The sequence below is a fragment of the Gobio gobio genome (genome assembly GCF_949357685.1).
Source record: "Gobio gobio genome assembly, chromosome: 18".
NCBI lineage: Eukaryota > Metazoa > Chordata > Actinopteri > Cypriniformes > Gobionidae > Gobio > Gobio gobio.
In genome coordinates, this window is record NC_137111.1 from 32,990,282 (window position 1) to 33,017,110 (window position 26,829).

General features: G+C 38.7%; 1 protein-coding gene across 16 annotated transcripts in view; it reads right to left on the bottom strand.

Moving 5' to 3' along the window:
- camk2g2 (calcium/calmodulin-dependent protein kinase (CaM kinase) II gamma 2) overlaps positions 1-26,829 on the bottom strand; it is a 76,212-nt gene that overhangs the window by 24,176 nt on the left and 25,207 nt on the right. For 8 of the 16 annotated variants that reach the window (XM_079843176.1, XM_079843184.1, XM_079843186.1 and 5 more), the window contains exons 3-13: positions 16,701-16,760; positions 13,276-13,330; positions 12,631-12,696; positions 10,378-10,450; positions 6,664-6,766; positions 5,969-6,052; positions 5,686-5,780; positions 1,541-1,663; positions 1,188-1,271; positions 926-968; positions 621-683 (exon numbers count right to left, since the gene is read on the bottom strand). In XM_079843176.1, coding sequence (XP_079699302.1) covers positions 621-683; positions 926-968; positions 1,188-1,271; positions 1,541-1,663; positions 5,686-5,780; positions 5,969-6,052; positions 6,664-6,766; positions 10,378-10,450; positions 12,631-12,696; positions 13,276-13,330; positions 16,701-16,760 — 849 coding nt within the window. The remainder of the gene's footprint in view (positions 1-620; positions 684-925; positions 969-1,187; positions 1,272-1,540; positions 1,664-5,685; positions 5,781-5,968; positions 6,053-6,663; positions 6,767-10,377; positions 10,451-12,630; positions 12,697-13,275; positions 13,331-16,700; positions 16,761-26,829) is intronic. The other 8 variants (XM_079843178.1, XM_079843175.1, XM_079843182.1 and 5 more) reach the window with 1 other exon arrangement.

The following is a 26,829-nucleotide window of genomic DNA, read 5'->3' on the forward strand; positions in this document are numbered from 1 at the left end:
AATAAAGGCGACTACATTTGTAATGAAAATCTTAACTATGATGCCGTTGCTTAAGGTGACTCGGGTCGAAATACCTCCACCGGAGCATCCCTGGACCATCACCAAGAGCGCAAACCCATTATGCATTATGGAAGACATAATACATGTTTTTGTGATACTCTTCTTACCATCCCAACCTGCTGAATACGACACAAAACATCTTCTGACAAGTTCACAGCACTTGTGTTAAGATGTTCAGTGCAGACTGAAGGGAAAGGTCGCCTCTGACAGCTAAGGGCACCCTCATCGTAGACTTTGGTCAAAAGCCACGAAGCACAAAGGGTTACGAATGCTTCTCAGGGTTGGGATTGACTGAATTACAAGTTTTATACACGTCAATTTACTTACATTTGATTCCTGACAAGATATGCATGCATGCAAGATTTCTATTGATTTAAATTTGAATCGAAATATTCTAAATTCAGTCAATGAACCCAAACCCTGGAGCGTGTGTTATGTATTCTCTGCATAGCGAATGGCCTCTCAGAAGAGTTTCAGTGCCCGTGCGTTGGCAGGGGTATAGCAGGCTCCCCTTGGTCACATGCTGAGGCTGACAGCCCCCTAGTGCCCATCTCACGTACCTTCCTGTGCCAGTGCAGCTGTGCTGGTGGTGGGGGTGGCGGGGGTGGTGTGCTGCCGACCCACTATTGGACAAAAGAGCATGTCGTTTTGGAGAGGCTTACTCAAGGCAGAAGCTCAGCCTCTCCGGGATCACAGAAAAACTTACCCAATTTGTATCCTAACAAAGCAACCTAAAGCAAAGCCCAAATGCCTATGCCAAATGCAGTCAGGAAAGTGAGGCCATTATATATATACATAACATACTGATCCCTCAATGTATGATAACAAGTCTCGTTCATAATTCAGAACTTAATACGGCATTCACCTGAGAAGTTCCTGGACACCAGCATGGTAGTCAAAATGGCCCCCTGCAGGAGACACAAGCACGACTTCAGTTTCTAATCTAGACATGGACAAAGTCTTCAAACAATCATACATTTGGATAGAGCATTAATGATGGGTAATACTTCCCAATAAGGAAAGTAACCTAGATTAATACATGCTGTAAAAGTATTGCAGTTATTCATGTTAGCCAGTGCATTAACTAATGTTAACAAATTGAATCTTGTGTTAGCGATGATTCAGACCTTGAGTTTTCTGCGGGCGTTGAACTTGCGCAGACACTCAACGGTTTCTTGGCGATGCATCATGGAGGCGACAGTGGAGCGTTGCTAAGTGTGAGAGAGAGACGTCACAGTCCTCAGGACAAATCTTTATTCAGATACGTTATGACAGATTGTATATAATACAAATTGGATATAAAGTCTCATTTAAAGTTTTTCTTAAACCAAACAGGCTAGCAAATGTTTATTTAATTGCAGTCTGGAAATGTAAGCTCTTTGACATTATGCCAGTTGCTGCATGTAATCGTGACAAGCTGGGTGACGCAATATAAACCATATATTGAAAAGTGCTTGTGGTTTGAGTCCAGGACACATACGCAGATCCATGGATGCTTGATTGCTTGGTCAGCCGTGATCCTCTTCGCTGGGTTGATGGTCAGCATCTGGTTGATGAGGTTTTTGGCCTCTGGGGTAACAGTGTCCCACTCTGGAGAGGGAAACTAAGACATGAAAAAACGAGAGAGGAAAGATCATCGAGTTTTCTTGAAGATACAGTGAGTTTTGTTTCATTTTAAAGGTCCCGTTCTTCGTGTTTTTTTGAAGCTTTGATTGTGTTTACAGTGTGCAATATAACATGTGTTCATGTTTCGCGTGTAAAAAAACACAGTATTTTCCACACAATTTACTTATCTGTATACCGCTGTTTTCACTGTCCTAAAAACGGCTGGTGATTTCCTTGTGCTATGAAGTCCCTCCTTCAGAAATACGTAACGAGTTCTGATTGTGCAAGCGGTTCCTGTGCTGTGATTCGACCACAGCTTAGCGCACGTGAAAGCGGTTCCTGTGTTGTAATTTGACAGCAGCTTAGCGCACGTTGGAAAGGTCACGCCTCTTAACGGGGAGATGTATGCGTTCAATAATCTCTAGAGCGTCCCTGGGAAAGCCAAACAAAGGTGATTTGACTCCTGGATGAAAATAACAGCGTCTCGATGACATGGCGATAAACACACTCAACGCAACAGTTCCTTTTCTCCACGCGACCGTCCGCTTCTCCACGTGGGACAGCAACAAGACCGCGCCCCCTTTTTCGCGTTTCTTTGTGGGCGGAGGTTAGTCTGTTCTACTGCTCTACTGACGTAATTAAAGAAGGAAGTACCAGGATGTAGTCCAAGCCAGCCGTTCGCTGTAGGCTTTGAAAGGGAACTTCTGTTAAATAAAATATCTCGCTTGGCATTGAACTTTGAGCTTTATAATTTTACAGGTATTATTTATGCTCTAACAGCAACATTACACACTAACTAAAGTTTGAACAATGGAATCGCGAAGAAGGGGACCTTTAAACCTGGAAATGAGGGTGTGCTACCTCCCAGAAATGAGTTTTTGCAGGGTGTGATGTCTGGTATTTTGTTTTTACCAGGGTAACTGTAGTTTCTGTAACCTTAACCCCAAATACCACTTTATTTTCACTTTGTGCTATTTTCCATATTTTTGATGACTGTGGTGGCTCGTACCTTATATTGTATTTACAAAAAACTAGTTTTTATCAGCCGTACCTTACCCTGTTTACTAATCAGTGTTAGTGATATTCGTACAATTGATGTGCATGTTAAGAAAAGTGGGCACGGTGCGTTAACCATTTTTGCTGACATTAATGCAAAAAAAGGATAAAACAAATACTAAGACATACTAAGTTCACAAAGTTCAATCTTTTATCTATAATCTTGCAGAGTTTGCACCATTTGTAGAAATGAAACTAACTCTAAATGAACTGAGTCAAGATGTTGAAGAACCACCAAGTGTTTATTTTAGAAAATTAGATAACTTAAGGCTACTGTAGGCCATCTTTCCCAAATAAATGTATATAATTATCTCACCTAAATATTTGATCATGCAGTGCATTTTTGTTTTTAAAAACTATTTTTCAGGTAGGTCTAACATTAGTATTGAGGTAAGAAATACTAAAGACATTTAATAAGAAATCAAATGTAAATTAATATTGGTCTTCCCTGAATAAATTAAATTAGATTAATCCTTACACTTAAGGTTGCAAAAGTTAGTCATTCAAGAGCAGTGAGTGTCATAAAGGTTCATCAAACAACACAAGACAAAGAGAAACTTAGAGGCAGCAGCAGTTTATTCGACTGCTGTCACTTTAAGAGCGAACACGGATACGGTTACATGCAGTTGCACAAACGTTCACTCGCGAGTCACGACGGGGTTTACGTGCATACTCGTCAAGACGGTCAATGCAAATGATAAACTTTAGTGACGATGCGACACTGCCTCGATTGTGTAAGTGGCAAATCCTGTGTCAACTGTGCAGCTCGATTTTAGTGCAGATGCGATGCGCTGATGTGAAGCCATTTGAGCATTTTTAAAGGAAGAAAGAGAGAGAGCGCGCACGCGGTGATTCACGCGCTCTGTTTGTGAACTTACGTCCCACAGAAAGTTTTCAAATGACTGCGTAAGTTATTTAATATAGAAATATGAATTGTACCTCACCTTCAGCATTATAATTATTTTACCCGCACTGGAAAGAGAATGAGATGGTGTCGCTGCATGTCATGCCCTAGCTCTCACGGCAGGCACGGGTTTTATGTGTTATGTGTAATCATCCCAAAGCGATTATCGACCGATCGAGATCGGTTGCCAATCAATCGGAGCACCCCTAATGAAAATTTTTATTACATTAGAAAACAGTGTAAAATAGAAGTATTTTCACCATCTCTGACTTTTGTATGAAGCAGAGAGCTCAAATGTATACAGACATGGACAAACACACAGATCAATGGCTTCCATGGCCTGTAATAGATTTTAATAAGATTAGAGCAGAGTAGCTAAAGTGATGCTGGAAGAGTTGTTTTCCACCTGGATGGATGAAAATGCTGAAACCAAAACTGGCCTTCATAATCACATTTCTCCCACACTGCAGCACTCCATTAAATGGACAACAACACTATGCAACAAACATACCATATTCCCATGCTTTAAGAGAGCGCCTAACTGGACTAAAAGGGATTGTGAAAGCACAAATGGAATCAAATTAGTATGAATCTATACTCTGATCATGCTAGACCTGTTTACAAACTACAGCTACACTGACAGACAAAAGTATGACACGATGCTATCAGCAAGACTGCTGTAGCTATATATAAGCTATATAGAATAGTGTTAATGGTAAAGATCCCACTCTAAACTGTTTTCCTCTGGGGTTTGAGGAGATGATAATGCTGATGATAATGAAGACTCCTCAGTTGTATGTTTCACTGTTCTCTAGAGCTCTAGAGGAGGGGGCTGCCTTCATTTATTATTGAGTAACTTGGCTCTCTATACCAACCAATTAAATATTAACAAAGGCTTAAATCTGGGCTCGTCACTCTGGGTCGATGAGGTGGCACTGAAATCTCTGTATGAGGATGGACATGAGAGCTTCTCTGTCAACATGTTGATGGACAATAAAAGACAGGCCTAATGAAAGGGCTTTCACTTTCTGATGGAGCCGAGTGCCGCTTAAACTGGGTTACATTAACTTCTTTTACATAAATAGGCCTTTTGTTTGATATGCCTGTTTACCAAACACCTGCTTTAATTAGATAGCATATATGTGTGCAGTGCGAAGAGTGCAGTTGCACGATTTTGCCTGGAGCGAAAAGTAGGTGTTTTGAAATTTGAATTTCTTCCGGCACTGCTCCATCACCAAGCAGAAGAATGATGGAGAAACACAACCGGGGAATCAAATGTTCGTTTTGGAATTTAAAAACATTGGAACAATTGGAACTTTCACACATGTACACTATTGTTCAAAAGTTTTGGGTCAGTAAGGGTTTTTATTTTGTTGAAAAATGTATACTTTTATTCAGCAAGGATGTATTAAATTGACCTAAAGTTACAGTAAAGACCTTTCCATTGTAACAACATTTCAAAGAAATGCTGCACTTTTGACTTTCTATTCAACAAATGCTGAAAAATATATCACAGTTTCCACAAAAATATTTAAGTTTTTAACATTATTAAGACATTACATTGATAAAATAAGAAAATGTTTCTTAAGCAGCAAATCAGCATATTAGAATGATTCCTGAAGGATCATGTGACACTGAAGACTGAAGTAATGATGCTGATAATTCAGCTTTGCCATCACAGGAATAAATAACATTTTTAAATATATTCAAATAGAAAACAGTAATTGTTTTTTTTTGTTTTTTGTTTACAGATTTTATGGTATTTTTGATCGGATTAACGCAGCCTTCATGAGCAAAAGAGAGGTCTTTCAAAAAAACTAAAAATATCCTACTGACTTCCAAACATTTGATACGGATGTAAATACAAATTCAGGTCTGTGGTACAAAAAGTAATGAGAATCATGACATTGAAAATCTCATATTGGTCAACTACTAATCTGAAAATTGCAGTGGATGGGTTTCCCCTCAGTGGCAACAGATCTGATTAGATCTAAAACAGTGTCATTTGATTATAAAGCAGTGAGAGCTCATTAAAGCAAACAATGAGTGTGATTACTCACATCGTAGGCCCCAGCCTTGATCTGTTGATACAGTTTGTGCTGATCCTCATCCCAGAATGGAGGGTAACCCACCAGCAGGATATACAAGATCACACCTACCCAGGACACATAAATTGGTAACTACACAAGTACTAATACACTGTTCTTCCGAAGTAAAGAGACTGAATCATATATTTAGAATACTGATTATTCATAAAAGTGGACAAATACGTGACACTGCAGGACACTAAACAAAGAAAGTCATTTTAAATGACGCTTAAAATAAAACAGGCGAACATCTTACCACAGGCCCAGATATCCACTGGTTTGCCATAGGGATCCTTTCTCAGGACTTCAGGGGAGAGGTATCCTGGGGTGCCTGCAAAACCTGTAAGGCCATATTTTGATTTACATACATTTAGTATCTAAAATTAACTGATTTCACTCCCAAAATATTCAACAGGCAACAACATTTCAGTTTGTATTAAACACAAAAATAGTTTTGTGAAAAAGAAAAAAAGATGTGCAGATAAAAATAGATATTTCTTATAAGGCTGTATAATGTGAAAATGCATATAAGAAATTCCCACAATGTTGGAAAAGCTTGTTTTTAAATTGTACACTGGCTTTGTCGTCTGTGACCTCTGATCTGGTTCAAGTGAGTAGTTTTGATTCAAAAAGAACATTAAACACCATATTTCCCATGAGCACAGTGTAAAAACACAAGCTGGCTACTCTCCAGAATTCTACAGTCCCATAAGAGCCAAAGATGCCATAGAGAGCAAACAGAGCAATAAGGAAAGCTATTCAGAATTATCATAATATCAGAATTTTACGAGCGCTAATGTTTCAATGTATGTGAAACCAGTTAAATTAATTTGGTCTCTTAAATTTAATTCAATCTTGCATCAAGACGATCTACTGTACAATGGCTTTAAGCCAAATTACTTTAAGAGATGAGGCTACCAACGAGTTGAAGGAAAAGCAAAGGAGTCTTACCGAACCAGGCCTGCTGATCTCCCTGCACCTCGATGGCAAGGCCAAAATCAGCCAGCTTCACTGCCGCCCCCTTCATCTTACTGGCCAGTAACAGGTTCTCTGGCTATAAGAGACAAATGAAAGAGAAAAGGGTAGGAGACAAGAAAGGAAGAAGGAATAGTGAGAAATAAATCAAGTTGGGGCGGAGACATAGGCAAGAGAGCATGAAAGAGCAAAGGAGAACATAAAAATGGGTATGTCAGAACCGAATAAATGTAAAGATATAGTGACATTTTTGTCTGTTCTGAGTGTTTTTAAGGTGCGGCCATATTAGCAAAAGTTCACACTCAAAAAGGTCCACTGTCAATTGTCAATAGTGTAGTGATGTAACAAATCAAACACAGAAGTCACTTTCAAACCAAGCTGCTTTCTTTTGGTCATTGTGGCCAAACAGCATGACCGACTTGAACCTGTTCCAAAATCTGTGTGGTGAAATCTTTCGCCCTTCATGTTCCCAATCATGTGGATTCCTGTCGAAATTACTGTTTTCTGCTCGCAAAATTATCTGAACAACAGTAAAACGCAACTGAACCTTTACTATTCTATAAATGCTAAAAATTACATTTATCAGTGTTATTACATTTTTTGTGGGGTTTTTTTAACTGAGCATGAGCCAAAAGAATCAAAGTGCAATCCACTGGCATTCCCTCCCATACGGCTGCTCATTTATTCTGTGCATGATGATGATAAAGGTGATGATCAAGCATACAGAAGCTGAGTTTAATCAGCTGTGATCTGCATAAAAGGACATAAACGTATCCAGCATGTTCTATGAGGAGAGTCTTTCATTAATCACACTCTAGGAATACTGAGACCCAGTCTCCAACCACAGAGGGTATCAAGTCAGAGAGAAAGAAATAATGTGCATGCATGTATATGTTTGAGAAAAGAAGGGAGACATTGCATGTGGAGTCTATATCTTACTGGTGTCTCTCTGTGTGTTAGAGTGTGTGTGTGTGTGTGTGTGTGTGTGTGTGTGTGTGTGTGTGTGTGTAAAGCGGACGGATAGTTATGACAGCACGCCCATTGCTCTGAGCTGCATAATTCATGAAGAGACAGAAAGGAGGGCTTGTTATCTCATGCTACGAGAGCAAGGGTGAGCTGCTCTCTCGCCCCACTGTCCCGCACACCCCGCTGCCTCTGAATGCTGCAGGCATAGCCCTGACCTGGACAAAGCGCAGTCATCCTGCAATAACTGCCGGAACAAGTTTTATAGTGAGCTGGATAGAACAGGCTTCCTGTGATGTCATGACTTATAATAAATATGAATTAAAGAGATTCATTAATTAAATATTTTTCATAATTTACTCACCGTTAAGTTGTTTATTTCTTCTGATGAATACAAAAGATGATATTCTGAATGGCAGTAAACGGTAGTCACAGTATTTTTTTTCTATTACGGAAGTCAAAGGCTACCGTCAACTGTTTGATTTATATAAAATCTGGAACAACTTAACGGTGAGTAACTGATGACAAAATATTGATTTTTGGGTGAATTATCCCTTTATGTCATGCTGACATTTAGCTAAATTACATTACTAGACTGCCCAATGATGTAAACTAAGGAATATTCATAAGCAAGCCAAAAAAAGGTCTAAAAGGTCAAAAGTTTCCTCCTCTTCATCTTTTTTTAAGAGCTCAAAGATTTTTGAAACAGTTTTTAGCATTTAAAAATGGGTATCAACATAAAAAAACAGCAGTAGACAAGTAGACTTTTAGTAGACAAATTATAGATACATAAATTGCTACTTTTCTAAATAAATAGAAGGCCAATCTTACCTTTGTTGGAACAACTGTTCATAATTGAAGGGCACAAAAGAATGCAACCGTTATTATTTTAGTATTATTTATATTCTATATAATATATACAGCGGCAACCTTATAGCACGCGGAAGGATAATCACTGAAGCGAATGGTTGCCAACCCCCGTACTATAAAATATTTATTCATATTTTGAATTAGCTTTTGGTTTTATATTTTAATTTGAGTTGTTTTAGTACTTTTGTTATGCACTTTTATAATTTGTATCATTATTTATTATGATTTTTAAATATTTCTATTTAGTTTTTCTAATTCTTCGTATTATTTATATCAGTTAGTTGGCAAGGCAACATTTCTATTTTTTGTTAAAGTTTTTCATCTAATATTAATTTTATTTCAGCTTTATTTTAATTACCAAATAATTGTTTATATATATTTAGTAGTTATTTAACAATAACATAATTTTATCTGTGAACTTTGTCTAATATATACTTAACTATAGCCTGATAAGCCACACCCACATCAAGATGTTGGGTCTGGGAACACACCATTGGCAGGGCTCTATCCGAGGGGCGGGATAAACGGTTGTCTTTCAAATTCCCTCTGCACGCAATAGGATAGCGCTACAACCAACCAGAGCAGAGCTAGTTGATAGATTAAACTTTCGTCGTATCCAGTCGGCAAAACTCAGAACACATCTTCCTTTCTTAAGAATGACTTCAGTGCCGTTTTGCAGAGTCGCGGCCAAAGCCGATTTGAAAGACCGCTGTTCGCCAGCTTCTTTGTTTACGAGTAGCACCGCGGAACCGCCGCAACTCTGCCGTCATTATGTTAAGCCCGCCCACCGACTCTATACACAATGTGATTGGCCTGACCAGAGTTTGGTTTTTCCAGCTCGCAAGCCAACGGAAAGTTGCTAGACGACCCTGATTGCAAATTACATTTGCTGCCGCTAGGGTGCGTCTCTAGATTTCTAGGCTAACTTAACTAGATACTATCTAGAAAAACCCGCCCCTCTGTCCAACCAGTTCCCCCACTTACAGGGGAAAGAAAAGACACTTTCTTTCTCTGTCTAGCTCCTGCTCGTCTGTCCCTGTTCGGTTCTTATGTCATAAGATTTTCTTGTCTGTCTGTTCAACAGTTCAGTCTCTATCCCTCTGATGAATCAGAGGAGGCAAAATGAGTCCCTACCGCACACGTTCACCACCATACCATGGCTCTGCAGCCTCTGTGACATCACACGAGTTTCCATGGCAACCGGCCTGCCTCCAGCATTCCTGTCTGCCTTTACGGTTTAAAGAGGTGAACTGATATGGAAAGGACTGGTTCAGTTGGAGGTTCTGGAGGGATGGGGTTAGACACACTTTTGTCCACCACATGCCGCTGATTTGTGTTTCATCAGTCATTATTGTAGAAAAAAAACCTTCTGCACTTCCACACAAACACACATGATTTCACCTCCTACACAGACTCTACTACATCTACTCGTAGGAAGATGTGAAGATACAAAAGAAAAATTACTGTAACCTCTAACAAGCAACAAGGAAGCACGGTTTAATTTCAATCCAATATGAGGTCCAGATTGAACGATGGCATTTAAGGAACAAATCTCTACATCATCCATTAAATATCCCCTTTGTTTGCTTTCTGCGTTGTGCTTGTTATCAAATGGCCCCTCTGGATTAGCCAACTGGCCACTCTCTGACGTCAAGAAACACAAATAACAATCAAACAGGCAAGAAAATAGTCATACATGTTCTCCAGTGACAAGCTAGCAGCCACACAGGGTTTAATGTTACAAGCACATGTCTGAGTGTGTGCGGATGACGCCACAGTGTTGCCAAGAGGAGAAGGAGGGTTTAGATGACGCAAGCTCCAATATTGGCACATTGCCACAGTGACGGCATGACTCACCTTGAGGTCCCTGTGCACAATGTCATGCTGGTGGATGTGGCTGACGCTTTCCAGGATCTGATTGATGCAATGACTGAGAAACAGAGAGAGAGAGAGAGAGAGAGAGAGAGAGAGAGAGAGAGAGAGAGAGAGAGAGAGAGAGAGAGAGAGAGAGAGAGAGAGAGAGAGAGAGAAAACAGGGAGAAGGAAAAGAGGGTTAGATTAGGCAGAGAACCCCAGGAATTAGTACAAGACTCCAGATAGAAGACCGGGCACAAGAAATCTAGCTGCAGAATCTGGGCCTATGCCTATGCCTATATATATATATATGTGTGTGTGTGTGTGTGTGTGTGTGTGTGTGTGTGTGTGTGTGTGTGTGTGTGTGTGTGTGTATATATATACACACACACATATACATATATATATATATAACATTTATAATGTTACAAAAGATTTCTACTGTCAAATTACGTGATTTCCACAAAAATATGAATAGCTTTGCAATCACAGGAATACAGTTTATTTTAAATTGGTTCATTATTACAAGTTCATTTAAATTGTAATAATATTACTTTTATAATAATACTGTTTTATTGTATTTCTGATCTATATCAATCTCACTCTCTATAGAGGCAGATCTGCTCTGGCAGATTTGCACTGCAGAGAGACATTTCAAGAAAGACTTCTATACACAGTGAGGGGACATAAATAACAAGCACCGGTGGAGCTGGAAGAAATGTTTATAAATGCAGCGAGTGGAGCAGCTCATTACGGAGCTCTGAAACCTGTTCAAAAGGTCATGACCTGAGGACAGAGGGAGGGTTGGGATGAGATGACATCTCTCTGAGGGAATGTTTGTTTGTTTGGAAGCATACTTGAAAAAAATACATTTCTGAATGATTTGGTTCATGTAAAGAGGGAGAAAAAAAGAGAGCTTGCAGATAGAAAAGCAATGGTAGTTGCAGAAAGAAAGAGCCCCATTAGATATTCCATATAGCTCTCTTGAGGAAGGATGGCGAGGAAGGCATTTCTTGTGTCCAAATTTGGCTAAATCTGTGGACTGCATTCCATTCCATCCCATTACGGAAGCACTTTCCAGCAAAAACTCTCTCTCTGTTCTCTCTTGATGCAAACTCTCAGAAGCAGTCTTCACACTGTTAGTCCAGAGAGTGCCTTCCAAAAGTAATTGGAAAGTGACGCTAATTTTGTTGTTCCAGCTTAGTGCTGAATATGAAGTGGAAATGGACTGAAGTGCAGACAGCCAGCTTTAATTGAAGGGGATGCCTATCCAGGCTGCAGGTTAAAAATAACACCACATTTCAGACCAGCTACCATCCCTGTTAAAGCACTGCGAGTATTTACATAGTTTGACATTATTTGAAATAAAAAAATATCACGTTTAATAATCAGTTGCGTAACCCTGGCATTTAATGATTGTCTCGCTGTCTGAGACCAAAGGGCAGCATTAGACAGAATATCTTCACTGAGACCTTAAAGGTACAGTGATGGCTGCAGACAGTAATACCATGGTACGCGCACACAACCGTTCAAAAGTTTGGGCACAGTAAGATTTAAAGGAACACGCCACTATTTTTGAAAATAGGCTAATTTTCCAACTCCCCTAGAGTTAAACATTTGAGTTTTACCATTTTCGAATCCATTCCGCCAATCTCTGGGTCTGGCGGTAGCAGTTTTAGCAAAGCTTAGCATAGATCAATGAATCTGATTAGACCGTTAGCATCTCATAAAAAAAAAAAAATGACCAACGAGTTTCAATATTTTTTCCTATTTAAAACTGTAGTTACATTATGTACTGAGACCGACGGATCCCATTCCTGCTTAATAATCAAGGAACTTTGGTGCCGTACCATGGGTGCAGCAGGCGCAATAATATTACGCAGCACCTGAAAATAGTCCCCAGCACGCTCCCTGTGCAAGCAGGTTGTCACGTTGGTTATGTTGACAGAAGTTAGCCAATTTTCAGGCGCTGCGTAATATCATTGTGCCTTCTGCACCCATGGTACAGCAGCAAAGTTCCTTGATTATTACGCAGGAATGAGAGTGATCTATGCTAAGCTATGCTAAAAGTGCAACCGCCAGACCCGGAGATCGGCTGAATGGATTCGAAAACGGTAAAACTCAATTGTTTAACTCTAGGAGAGTTGGAAAATGAGCCTATTTTCAAAAAAAGTGGCGTGTTCCTTTTTAAAAAGAAGAAATTAATACTTTATTACAACTAAACTGATATGGGTTTTAGCAATATTTTTAACTTACCTCGCATCTGCTTCACTGTAATATTCTCTTGCGACAATGTCTTCAAACAGTTCTCCACCGGTCACACTACAGGAAGAAATACAGGCTTTATCAACAGCTCAAGGGTGGAAAACTCACAGCGGTTCCATTCAACTATAAACTATAAAGAGCATGAGGCCTGTAGAGGAGTGTGTGGCTAATGGAGGGAAGTTTTAATCACCATGGTTCGGCACTTGAGTGTTGGGTGAGCGCTATCAAAGTCTTAAATGACACAAGAGCCCTGAGAGAGGTTCATACAGTTACAATCTACATATACGTACACTTACATGTATGTTTCGCTCTCACACAATGCCGTTAAGCAGAGGACTCTATATCTCAACAACAGTTCAGACTCTGATAATCGTTCAACATAATGTCAACATAACTCAAGCAAAGGAGTTCAGTATTTTAGACTATAAGGTACAGAGAAATGGGCCTACCGGCTGGAGAAAAAGAAAAGTTTAATAGTCATACTTCAATTACATTTTCCTGTAATTAACAGTTAATTACAGCCAAACAGGGCTGAAAGGAAGTGGAAAGTGTGAGTATACAGGCCTCATCTAGCATCAGTCCTGTTTAACAGCCGAAGTAAGAGGGAAGATCAGAGTGTCTGACTCAGATACTTACAGGTCAAAGACCAGGTAATGAAAGCCTTCTTCTGAGATACTGTCATGGAGACGCACTGTTGAGGGAAAACAGAAAGAGAGAATGAGGTAAGACAGAGAAACAACATAAGCAGGATGAACAGAACAAGCTTTTATCCTTTTCTTGACCTGCCCATGAAGTCATCTTCATTAGCTCCATTACAAAACCCAACCTGGCTGCCTAATGCCTTCTAAGGCAGCATCGTAAGTGACCCATTTGAAACGGTGTACATAGAGAGCAACTCCACATGCCACACAAATACAACTCAGCATAGGACAGTGGTTCTCAACCTTTTTGACTCGAAGGCCCTCCATCGTCTAACATAATATTCGAAGGCCATACACCATACAGGGCAAGATATTTTCTGCATTTCTGTAATTAAGACCGTGAAGCTTGTTTTCAAACTTGTTTTATTAACAGAAACTGGGGGTATTTATATATTAAGTTAATTAACCACATTTGAATGAACCAAACTTACATAGAAGACTCAGTTCATTTCAATAGAGTTGCTATATAACAGTGTAATACACTAATATGTATACATAACACTGGGCAAAACTTTACATTTTAATTCTTAAATTAAATATTTTTACATTTGTATAACTAATAAATGAATTGAACGTGTATTTATAGTCAACATTTCTCATGCTTGGCCAACATCTTGGATTTGTTGTAATGCATTATGGGATTGTTTTCTCTTTGAAGGATACATACAAATTACATTAGAAGGCAACACTATTAATTTTTTTTTCTTTGAAACAACATGCCTTGATATATTGTGCACAATAAAACCGAACTGTGAAAAAAAAGAAACATTTTGACTTCAAGACCTCTTTAAATTAAAAAGAATCACAGCTGACATCATTCGTGTCAGAGGAGGTACTCTGGTCTACACATTATCGAGGGAACGGTGGCATTGCAAGTAAGGCAAGGAACATTTGTTACCCTGATTGAAAGTAATGAATTTGTCATCGGTAGTTACAGATTTGAAACAGTGCACCTGCCAGATCTCACGCACGCAGCCATTAAGAGACCCCCGGCTCGCTCTCGTTGTGTGTGGGTCTGTGTAAATGACAGCGTGCATTAATCTCAGACATGTGAGAGAGGTGGCTGTGCTAGAGGAGGGCAGAGAGGGCAAAGCAGAATTATATTATCTCCACATTCTCCCAGGATCACCCGCGGCGCTGACACAAACACACAATGTGACAGGAGGACTGTGTTTTAACACAATTCAGACTCAAGGTACTGTGAACAGTGTGTGAATGGAGATTTTAACAGGTTGGCCAGCTGAAAGAGACTTGAACTGGAATGCTGTTACTTCACTGGTATGATGCGAAAATGGAAAAAAGCAATAATATTAGTCTTGTCCATGCATGTGTGTGTGTTAATGTAGCTGCAGATGTGTATAAAACACAATCATATTTTTTTTTCTCTCGAAAGAAATTAATACTTTTATTCAGCAGATATGTATTCAATTTAGTGAAAGTGATAGTAAAGACATTTATAATGTTAATAATAATAAATATTTCTTGAGCACCAAATCAGCATATTAGAATCATTTCTGAAGATTCTGCTTTGCCATCACCAGAATAAATTACATTTATTTTAAATTGTAATAGTATTTCACAATATTGCTGTTTGGGAGCATTAAAAAAAACATTTATCGACCCCAAACTGATAATAAAATTGTGTATTTTATATCACTATTTTTTTTAAATTATTACACATTTTTTACATTTATGAACATTTATTTGGTATCTTTATTCAGTTATCTTTATCTGTATATTGTTATAACCCTACACAACTAACCATATGGGGAGAAAAATCTGACTGACCAATAAAAATTCCTTTTTTATTAGCGTAGTTTTATGATCCCTGGGTCACCGGTAATATCAAAAAGCTCAACATCATTTTCAAATTTTCAGTACCGGACACATAAATCAAAATCTTTTAATTTATTGGTAGGTGTTTTTCTGTTTAGCGGAAAAAGAAATTCTGCCAAAAACACCAGTGCTGGGTGAATTTTCACACTCTGTTGAAGAGCTCCAAGGGGATGCATTGTTCCTTTATGACATCTTGTCGCACTGAAAACGCATGCCTGAAGACGCAGCTCTGAGTGAGATAACATGAAGAATGCATGTAGATGCATGTGGGCTGTGTGTGACAGGGCTTATGTCACACTATCTGCTCTAGTCATGCCATTTATATCTGCTGGTTTTTTAGAAGAGGGTGTTTGTTGACAACATGTACAAAGGCTGTAAAGTTATGTAAGTTAAGTTACCAGCATGTGTACAGTGTATGTTCAAGACAAAGGGAGCGGAAAAGAACGGGTGTTAGTTTGGGTCTTTGCTGCCATAGGCTTTTTAAGCTTGCTCTCTCTCTCTCCTATATACACACTTGATTGCTCTTTTTGTTAGGAGTTTATTGGCAGTCCATGCAGAAAACATGACAATCTGATCCTTTGAGAGAGAGAGATAAAGAGAGAGAGAAAGAGAGATAGAGAAAGAAAGGGCCATTTAAGGCGGCTAAACAGTAAAGGGTACAAAAGACAGATTTAGGCCACTGGGAATGGAAGGGAGGGGATACAGAAGAAAGAAAAGCAAGAGAGGAGAGATAAGAGGGTGGGAAGGGAGACACTTCCTAGAAAGAAGAAAATTAGAGGGCTACAAAAACACAAAATAAACCAACAATTGTGGCTACTAAGAATGATTATCAATGAACAATGACATACGTTTCACCTATAAAGGTATAGTATGGCTTCAGAAAACTTGGAATAGCCAAAGTCATATGGACTAAGTCCTTTTTGGAGTTTAAATTGCTTTTGTATGAAAAGGAGCAGCTTGAACATTGTGTCTAAATCCTCATTTTGTCTTTCACCGAAGAAAAAGGAAATAATACAACATGAAGGAAAGTAAATGCTGACAAAACTGCAACTTCTGGGTGAATTTTCCATGATAAAGAAGTCCGTGGTGTGTGTCATTTAAACACAATTAAAGGATATTTTCTCAAACAGCTCCGACCCCTTCATAACTTCTTCAAATTCGCCAACATCTTGATGTTGAATTCACAAATACTTTCTAGCTTTCTTTTTTGCACCTGGTGATTACCTCTGTGTTCTATGTAACCATGCAGAAACATCATCTTACCACAGAACTCAGCTGTTCCCTGAAGGGACGAAGCCTGAGCTATTTCCATGATTTTGCATGAGCCGGAGATTTTGTCTGTGTGATCTGTCGTGTCAGCCACATCCTTTATCATTCCATGCAAATAATCTTGTGTTGACTGTGAAGCATGTTTTTACAGTATTCCTTACTGTGTAAATACACTCACTATTATTTTTGAAGAATAGGATCAGGACTCAAATCTGCACCCCCTGCATTGAGCACAAGCATGATGTTGAGACTCACCTATGTTGGGGTGTTTGAGCAGACGGCAGATCCGGGCCTCTCTCTCCAGCTTCTGATGATCTGAGGATTAGACACAGAGAGAACAATTCAGCACATTTAACCACTGAACCTCCACACATGTCAGAACACAAACATTATCAGTGAAGAACACATACAGTACTGTTTAAAAGTTCTTAATGTTCTTAGAAAAGTCACAAATCATCTCTGCTTCTCCTTTGGCTTCAGAAGACAGAAGAGAGATCATGAGTCGTATGGTCACCTTTGTTTTTGTTTTGTTTTTAATGCTGTTTTTTTGGTCATTTGGTTCACTCTCATTATATAGAAAAGACTGATGTGATCCATTCACCCTGAGATGGACATCAATCCCATGTGTAAACAGGGCCTGTGATACAGTCAATGCAACCGTTTAGTGCCATATATAGCAGGCATTCTGCTCTATTATTAGCAGGAATATAGTTAATGACCCTTTGCACATGCAACGTGCATAAAGTAAAGATGTCCACTCTATAAAGAAAGCAGCCGAGATTAATATAACTGCCCATCCTGAAATAACGAGCATCGATCTCTAAAAGGATACAAGGTCATAGCCTCTTTGGGAAACGTTTAAAGATTTTTATGGGAGGGAAATAAAACGGACACACAAGCAAACTGCTTCTGCAGTGTAAATACATAATAGGAATACTTAGGTCTTCCCAGCCCATAAACAATTATTTATGCACCACCATTCATGGTAGAGAAGTGATCATGATACATAAAGAGATGTGTCAGCATGGAAAAGCAGAGTTTTTAATGCAGGCCTGTTGGTATTTGGTGTTGTGTATACTTAATCCAAAGAATGATTGACAAAAAAAAAAACATGTCAAGCATCTTAACTAGAGTTGTCTGCATGACGCCAGGCAACACCCTAGTTGATAAGAATGCACATGTGAACTCAAACACACACTCTCATCTGCAGCAGCAGAGAACCACTAGTAGGAATTCAAATCATGAACTCAATGCAGGCACTCCTGCTGGGTCAGATCAGTCTCCCATAAACACACTAACACACTCCGCTCTTACACATAACATATCCTTAGTCCAAGATCACACAGTGCCAGGTGTGTGCTACTCGTCTAAAATGAGCCAGACCTCAAACTATAGGAAATATTACAAGTTATAATGTGTTGTTTATGTATGTATGTTGCTATGTTCCTGTCTGAGGCCTAACCGCATGTGGATCTTCTACCAGAAAGACTTCCATCCCTCTGACAACCCCAAAGCACGACTCTCAGAAAATGACATCAGCTTCGATCTTAAAGTATCAAATATTCATCTAAAAACCATCACCACCACACTACCATCACACAGCCTTAGCATTCACACACTACTTCTCATGAACACACACACGCACAGTTTTTTCATATTTGTAGAAATGCACGTGGGTGTAGGATCACGGGTGGCTTAAAGCTTTTCTGAGAAGTTCGACCTAATAAACATCCCTCTGAAAGAACGAACGGTGACCGCTGTGAGTGATGTGCGTGTGCGTTCGGTTTACGGCAGCAGATGTCTTTATTACCTAACAGAATTAATGCAGGACATTTAATATTCGGCTCCCTACAGAACAGTTAATCTGATGGCTGAGCGTGAGAGACAGCCGTACAACGACTGCTGGCATGCAATGACTGCGGAGAAAACAAACACACACATAAATTAAACACTTTGAGTATGTGTAATAAAACGTTCGTTTTTATCATTTGCTGCACCTTCCACAAGCTATTCATCCACTGCATTATAAATCAAGTTTGAAGTGGAATAAACACAAATCCACTGATGGCTGTGATCTGATGCAACTGATAAAGGCTTCAAGAAAGTGAAATGGCTTTGAGTGGCTTTCCCCCTCGTTCCACTCACGCTCCTCCTTTTGTGCACTCCTTTTCGTTTTCTTTCTTTTTATCCCATTACTGAAGACATAAATAAATGATGTGTTGTTCAGTGACCATCTCTAAAATCCAATTGGGCTAAGTGCTGCTTTTTCACTGTGTGGTTATGTCCATGATGTCATAGGCTCTCAGAGATAGAGAGATTCGGAAAGCAAAAACACTAAAATGACTGCTATGAACAGTTAAATGAAACATCAGAAGGTGTATAAGAGTCCTGAGATTGGATCAGCACAAACCGTTAATGACAATGAGCATGATGGGATATGATGAACTGCAACTGTAATGTAAAAATAAAATTAAAATCGAATAGATAGCAGGAACTTTCCACAAAACAAACACAATACAATTTCCTTTTCCGTTTCAGAAAACGATCAATGAAAATAGAATTTAAAACATTATTTATGTGGTTAAGAAAAAAAAAATGTCTGGGGTCGATTTTATGCTTTTTTTTTCACCAAGCCTGCATTTGTTTGAGCAAAAATATACTAAAACAGTAATATTGTGAAATATAGTTTTTTTTTTTACTATCTTATAGTAATTGTTCTATAACACAATACACAATATTGTAATATTTTAATCTATTTTAAAATGTCTTTTATTCCTGTGATGGCAAAGCTGAATTTTCAGCATCATTACGCCAGTCTTCAGTGTCACATGATACTTCACAGATCATTCTAATATGCTGATTTGCTGCACAGAACACATTTCTTATTATTATCAATGTTGAAAATAATTGCACAGCTTAATATTTTTGTGAATATTATTTTAAAATATTCAGGAAAATTCTTTACCGTCACTTTAGTTCAATTTAACACATCTTTGCTGAATTAAGTTATTCATTTCTAATTAGGTACTTGCTGACCTGAAACGTTTGAACTGTAGTGTAATAATAAGGGGAAAAAATGGTCTAGCTGTAGGCTGTTTATACCTGCCAAGCAACGAAGAATCTCACACATTAATATTGAATGTGCAGCTGCAGTAACACCTTCAAGATGTTTATCAGATTTTACGACAGCAGCATCCAATCAGAACTGTGCGTTTTATAATGTACCATAAATATAGATCCGTTTTAAAGCACTATGTTTGCACGTGCTTGTTCCAAGTTCCTTAAACAATAAAAACGTCAAGTCAAATCAATTACCGGTAGTTTCTTTCATGACTATCAGTGGCAGCAATGAAATAACTTCTGTTATCAAGTCAATACAATGATGAAACTTCAGCACGAGTATGAGCAGATGCACCCACGAGAGGGTGTAAATCTTTGTGGTCAAGCTCGCAATGCAGAGAAACACATTAGAAGTAAGTGAAAATGTGCAAAGGGGAAGGAAACCTGCTGCCAGATGCATTACTGCTTTTACAGTTACAATACAGCACAAAGTAATCCATGGTAATATATTCATTGCATTGTACACACATAAATAGTCACCATATACCACGGTACAACGGCAGTATTTTTTTCTGTAATAGGAGCCATGCAGCGCTATAAGTATCAATTCTGTTCTGGATTTGCAAACAGATGCTACACAGCAAAAATGAATTGGCTTAATTTAATTTAGTTGAGTCCTTCAGCTCTGAAAAACACATTGAGGAAATGTGCGCACATATGCGCAAGCTGCTCCTGCTCTCACAGATCCCCTGACATCACAGGACACGAGACCATATGTACCGGCACTTATTAGTCAGCCCAGACTCTGAACAGACAGTTGGGCCACTCCTACACGGACTGGAAAAGGTGAGGGACTAGACATTATAATACTGAGTTATACAGGTTATCACGACCCAGATGGATACAAGTACACTCCTTCATGAGCTAAAAGGTGAACTATTGTGCTGTACACAGATCTCTGGGGAGAGAGACACATACAGAGACTGCGATTAAGCCACTTGAGACAATGGGGGGACGTCATTGTGTTCACATTCTTCTCAGATCAGCGTCAGGGCAGATGAAAGAGCTTAAGGTATGTTAAAAACTGAATCTGCGAGTAAAGAACCCAGGGTTGTGTGAGGTCATTTCCCACAGCAGGTGAATCTCAGGATGAAATGCTGGGAGGACTCTGGTGACATCAGCGCATGGCGTCTGGGGTAGGATTAGGTCTCCTCTCCCAGCACGCAAGCTGTGGGCAGATTTCCAAAAGTTTGGATTTATCATAGCCATGGTGGGTCGACCAAAACCTATTAGATAAACTTCAGCCATACAGAAACGTACATAAAACATACAGCCTACTCATAAGCGAGGAATGTGCAAAAGTACAAAAATAAATTGCTAAATGAATGATCAAAATATGCTGGGCATATGCCTTCATATATCATCTTAAAAACACAATGCTCATGATGAAAAGCAGCACGGGACACAAAGCAACAGCAAAACTAATTGATAAAGTGCATTTTCATAGTGAAATAGTGTGTTTAACAATGACACTGAAGACTGGAGTAATGGCTGCTAAAAATTCAGCTTTGCCATCAATTACATTAAAACATTGTCTTTTTAATATGCAATCGTACCGACCCACAACCTTTGAACGGTAGTGTATATTCCATATAACAGGTTATACCACGGGACTGTTGAATGCTTGATTCTGATTGGTTGACGAACGTTCTGAGGTGTGCAATTATTGTCAGGGAAACGCACATCTAAAGGTGTTCCAGGCAGGTCTTGACCACATTACAGTTCCATATCACTTTGCCAAAGGATTTCAGTTATTTAAAATGTCTACAGACCCAAAACCCACAACGACACTGACTGAGCAAATAAATATAGTAAACAATAGGATTAAAACGACAAATTATTTCCACGTTTTTTTGTCACAAAATGATTGTTATTATAAGTTTTATTACGTATTATGATGCATTTATTAGTTTATATGGATAAGCACTTTCGTGCTGTCTCCCACTCAAACACACACACATAGGCTATTGTACGGACACACACTCACGTGGTCAGCGCTGCTCTGACGATTTTACCAGTAAATAGTTTAGCAGCTTGAAATTATGTTTCTCACTAGCGAGGTGCAAATAAACATAGTTTCGCTATAAGTAGACGTTGGTAATTAATTCACACACTCGTAATCTCTCTCTCTCTCTAATATAACTGCATTAAAGGGTTAGTTCACCCAAAAATGACGTAGAGCCGGCGTTCTGACATATGACCTGGAAGCGAGGAACTTTGTTTACAAGCAGAGGAAGACTGAGGAACAGTATCTAAACTGTTGAATTCTACATTGATTGTGCTTTAGGTCTTGGCGTAGTGCTCAAAATGGGGCTAAAGTGTGCATTTCCTGGATGCTCGAACCATGCGGAACGAACAAGTGCACGTAAAAGTGCCTTATCAAAGCCGCGAAATGAAAGTCATATTCTCGCGCATGCGTTGTGGTGCTTCTTGAGTTCACGTCAAAGGCCCAGGCGGGAGACAGAAACTTGTTGAATAAAGTCGTTATTTAGATTTTTTTTTGCGCACAAAAAATATTCTTGTCGCTTCATAAAATTATTGTAGAAGCACTGTAGTGAGATGGACTTTGTAACGACGTCTTTAGTAGCGGTTATGGGTCTTGTGAGTGCAAGTTAAATTGCTCCCAATGGAGGCCTTTCGGAGCCATCGGATTTCAACAAAAATATCTTAATTTGTGTTCCGAAGATGAACAAAGGTCTTACGGGTGTCGAACGACATGAGGGTAAGTAATTAATGACAGAATTTTCATTTTTGGGTGAACTAACCCTTTAATAACTGCATTAGTCTGCTACCAGTGGCTCAAGCCTCTGTTACTAGCTCTAAAATGACGTTTTGGAATTTGCCAAAAAGGCTTGTGATGAAATGTGTAAGAAAATAGTCCTCCACACAAGAGCGTTTTAAGGACAAAAACCTGACAAACGTCTTGAAATACATCAGAACAATATATTGAGGTGTAGTAACCGTAGTATAGGCAGAATAATTGACTCCGGGCTGTTGAATTATTAGAAAAATAATGCACAACCGAGGTGTAACAGCCGCATTACCATCTCGGGTGTGCATTGTTTTTCTAATAATGCAACAGCCCGTCATCAATTATTCTTTACTTAATTTTTTGGTACAATGACAGCAAAAAAGCTCCATGGTGCACAGTCCCCCTTCCTCTGCACTCCAGAGACGTGCCCTTGTTGTGGCCTTTCCACTCGTTCAGTCCGCTTGCTTTATTTTTCATCCTCTGTTGGCTCATCAACGCTGACCTTAGTCTCCTCACTGTTTACAAATCACAAGCTAACTCCAGTCGAAGACTATTGACTTTCGTCTCGCTCTCCGTCCCTTCCTTTCCTGCTGGTCAGTTGTTACGTGACAACAGACAACACGGTGGAGTGTTATCATTTAGATTCATTTGTCATAACCCTGCCCATATCTTTGACATGAGCTCCAATCTGTCAGTCCTGCCCCTTTCCTGATGTTCTCTTGTTTACTAATATTTTTGCTGTCTTGCAAGCTCTGGCATTTCCTTCAGGAAATGCAAATGTGGTCCAGCATCTGCTATTCCACAATGTCCCAACAGCAGTTATTCAAAAGCGTAGATATCTATGTCAGTAGTGGTCATTTAGCAGACTTAAAGTACCACTCAATACAGTGAGAATGTCACAGGAACAACTCATGGTTTGCTCCTTTCAGGGTTTGAACCAGCAACGCTTTGAATGTCAAGTTCAGTTCAGATACTGAGTCTACTAGAGATCTACTTCAAAAATTTGGGGTCAGTAAGGTTGGTAAAACTTTACAATAAGGTTCCAATAGTTAATGCATTAACTAATATTAACTAACAATGTGCAATACATTCATTACTGTACTAATTAATCTTTGTTAACATTAATTAATAAAAATACAACTGTTCATTGTTAGTTCATGAATGTTAACAGATACAACTTTTGATTTTAATCGCGTATTAGTAAATGTGTAGATTAACAGAAATATTTTTCATTGTAAGTTCATGTTAACTACTGTAGATAACTAATGTTAACAAAATAAACCTTATTGTAAAGTGTTACCGTTACAGTTTTCGTTTTTTGAAATAAATGTATACTTTTATTCAGCAAATCACATTAAATAGATTAAAAGTGACAGTAAATGCACGTTTAATAACAACAATTATAATAAGTATATTACAAAAGATGTCTATCTCAAATAAATTCTGTTCTTTTGAACTTTTCATTAAAAAATCTTGAAAAAAATATATTAGATACAAAGATATTAAGTAGCAAACTGCTTTCAACATTGAAGTTTCTTGAGCACCAAATCAGCATATGAGAATGATTTCTGAAGGATCATGTGACACTGAAGATTGGAGTAATGATGCTGAAAATACAGCTTTGCCATGACAGGAATAAATAGCATTTTAAAATAGCTAAAATAGAAAGGAGTTTCACAATATTACTGTATTTTTAAATCAAATAACTTCAGAGATCAAAATTGGAAACGATACAATATTTAAAAAAAGAAAGAAAAAAGAAAAGAAAAAAGAAAATATTAATTGACAAGGCTGTCATTTAATTCTAGAACAGACTTGAGGCAGAATCTTGACCACTTCTGTCAATCAGCCAAATGGGAAATGGCAGTGGTTGATAATCTGAAAATGGCCAAATTTCGGTTGATTAATAACAAACTAATAGACTCCAGTACTTAGATTCTCTCACAGATAGACAGTCCAGCTATGACGAAGCAAGTTCTCTCTCAACAGTGACATATCACGCTCATCCCAGTCACAAAATTAAAAATATATGTAGGAAAAGTTGCTTATTGTTCATTATTCCAGTTCATTAGTAAATAATGTACTGAAAATCATAAAACATGCCGTGATTATTTTATACTACATATATTTTACTTCTACAGTGATTGTTGGCTGTTTGGTAAAAAAAAAAACACGTAACACTATAAATATATCTAGAATAACAAACATTGATCAAAATACTGGCTATTCTGGTATTTGCAATAATGTTTTTACAGACTGCAAAGTATGAAGTCAGTGAGAGCAGAAGAGGGTGTGAGACGGTTGTTTATCTTGGGTAAACAGAGTGATTTGGACAGGGTGACACTGCTGGAAGGGACAGTCAGAGAGAAACCGCTTCTACCTGGAACCAGATCCAGTCGACTCTTATTAATGCAGTGGGTGCAGAATGAAACCGGTCCTCCAACAGCAGCAAAGCCAGAGGGGAAATATGTGTGTGTGTTAGAGGGATGTGTGTAAAAATATAAGGGAGAAAGAAAAGAAAAGAAAGGAAAACCTTGTGTATATGCGTGTTTTTTAATGAAATCCAGACCTCTATGGCACTTTATCGCTGGTTCAACGTAAGCACCGTTCACACAAGTGTGCTGTAAGCCAAGCCATCAGAGAGCAAATCAAAATGACTCCAGTGAGACAGACACTCCAGTAATGCAGGAAAGAAGCTCGGCTTGGTTCTTCAGCTCATACCAATGAGGCTTCGTACTGCCAGAATAAACAACCAAAAACAGCCCTCAATATCCAAAGCATGAGAAAACACTACATCTCAGCCTGTCCATCAAATCCAATGCCTGCAAATACAAGACAGACAGGCTGATGTCCTCCAAATAACACACACACTCCCACAAACCGAGGCGGTAGGGCCTGTCACTTTTTTAAAAACAGCTTACGGTGCTGTGGCGGGGATGTCTGATCCCTCACCATCAACCGACTAATCTGCCGCAGAGTTTTACTTACACAGACAACTGCAGGGGGACGAGAACGAGCATCTGATTGTGTACGCACAAATTTATTATAACATTATATCCTCTCCTGCCACCATGGTAACATTCACCTGACGTCTCCTTCCACCTCATTGAGCTCCCTTTCCACCCATATGCTTTCCTTCACTTCTCTCTATCATTCAATCTGTCTCAGGAGGTGTGTGTGATGCTTTTCTAATGGAAAAGCCAAACAGTTTATGTGCTTTTGAGGCCTACGGTCCACTTGAAAATAACTTGATAGTGTCAAACAAAGATTCCGAACAAACAAACAAACAATCATAGTGTCAAAACTCTCACTCTCTGTAATAATTCACATTCTGACTAATATCGCATAAATGCATAAATTCACATATGCATACCGAAATCTACTGGCTATCGCATTTGTTCGGTGTGTGTGAGCATAGGAGCAATTCCTCTCTGACCACAGACACTCCCTGCGTCATACCGGCTGCAGCTGTTGCATGTCGCAGGACTGGGTGCAGTCGGTGTTCTCCACCACTCCGCACACACCAGGAGACACAGCTTGTTTGACAGATGTGCTACATGTTGTTAAACTGATGAAATTAATTGTGAAAGACTGTGATGCATTTCTGACATCTGTTTAATACTGATGAGGAAACAAAGATCCGGTCAGGAGAGAAACACATTGCCTCACATAATGGCTCACCACTTTACAATAAAAAACAACAACAACAAAAACACAATTATATCAGCTATTCTGAAATACAGTAATATCTAAGGATGTACCAATCATGATTTTTCATTGCCGATTCTTTTTCTTTAAGCAAATGTATTGCTTATTTGCTCTATAAAAGAGAAACTACACTTTTAACTATTTGGAATTAGAGGCAACCACTGAATTTAATCGTGATCCAAACAAAGATGCTACACATGTAGCATGAGCAGTTGTTTTTGTAATTGAAAATATAATTTCAAGATTTAAAGCTAAAACAGAATGATTTGACTTTAGATGTGTGCATGCTACAGAAGACACACTTGCACAAAACAGAAACAGCAGAGAGATTGAACGAAAATGCAAATTCACTCTCTGCCAGTAGATGGTGCTTAGGGTACAGTAGCACTAGAGTGTTTCCTCTGTTACATCTGTAAACAAAGCAGCTCTATGCTTATAAATAGTAGGGCTGGGTATTGACACAAATTTCACAATTCGATTAGATTTTGATTTGATTCAATATCGATTATTTTGGATACACACACACACACAGCAAATTTTGCAAACTAATGCTGTAAGCTATGCGAGTCAGTTGTAGCCTATACAAACACAAATACAAAGCTACATTAGCCTACTATAATATTGAAGGTAAAAATAATAATAAGTTAGAATATCCACTTTACAATTACATAATCATATTTCTACTCCAATTCGTTTTTCGACATAAACATTTAAATGGTGGTGGCAGCCATAAAAACTTGCCAGATTTATTCAAACATGCATTAAATATAGAAAAACAGTAAAGGTTATAATGAATATGTAATA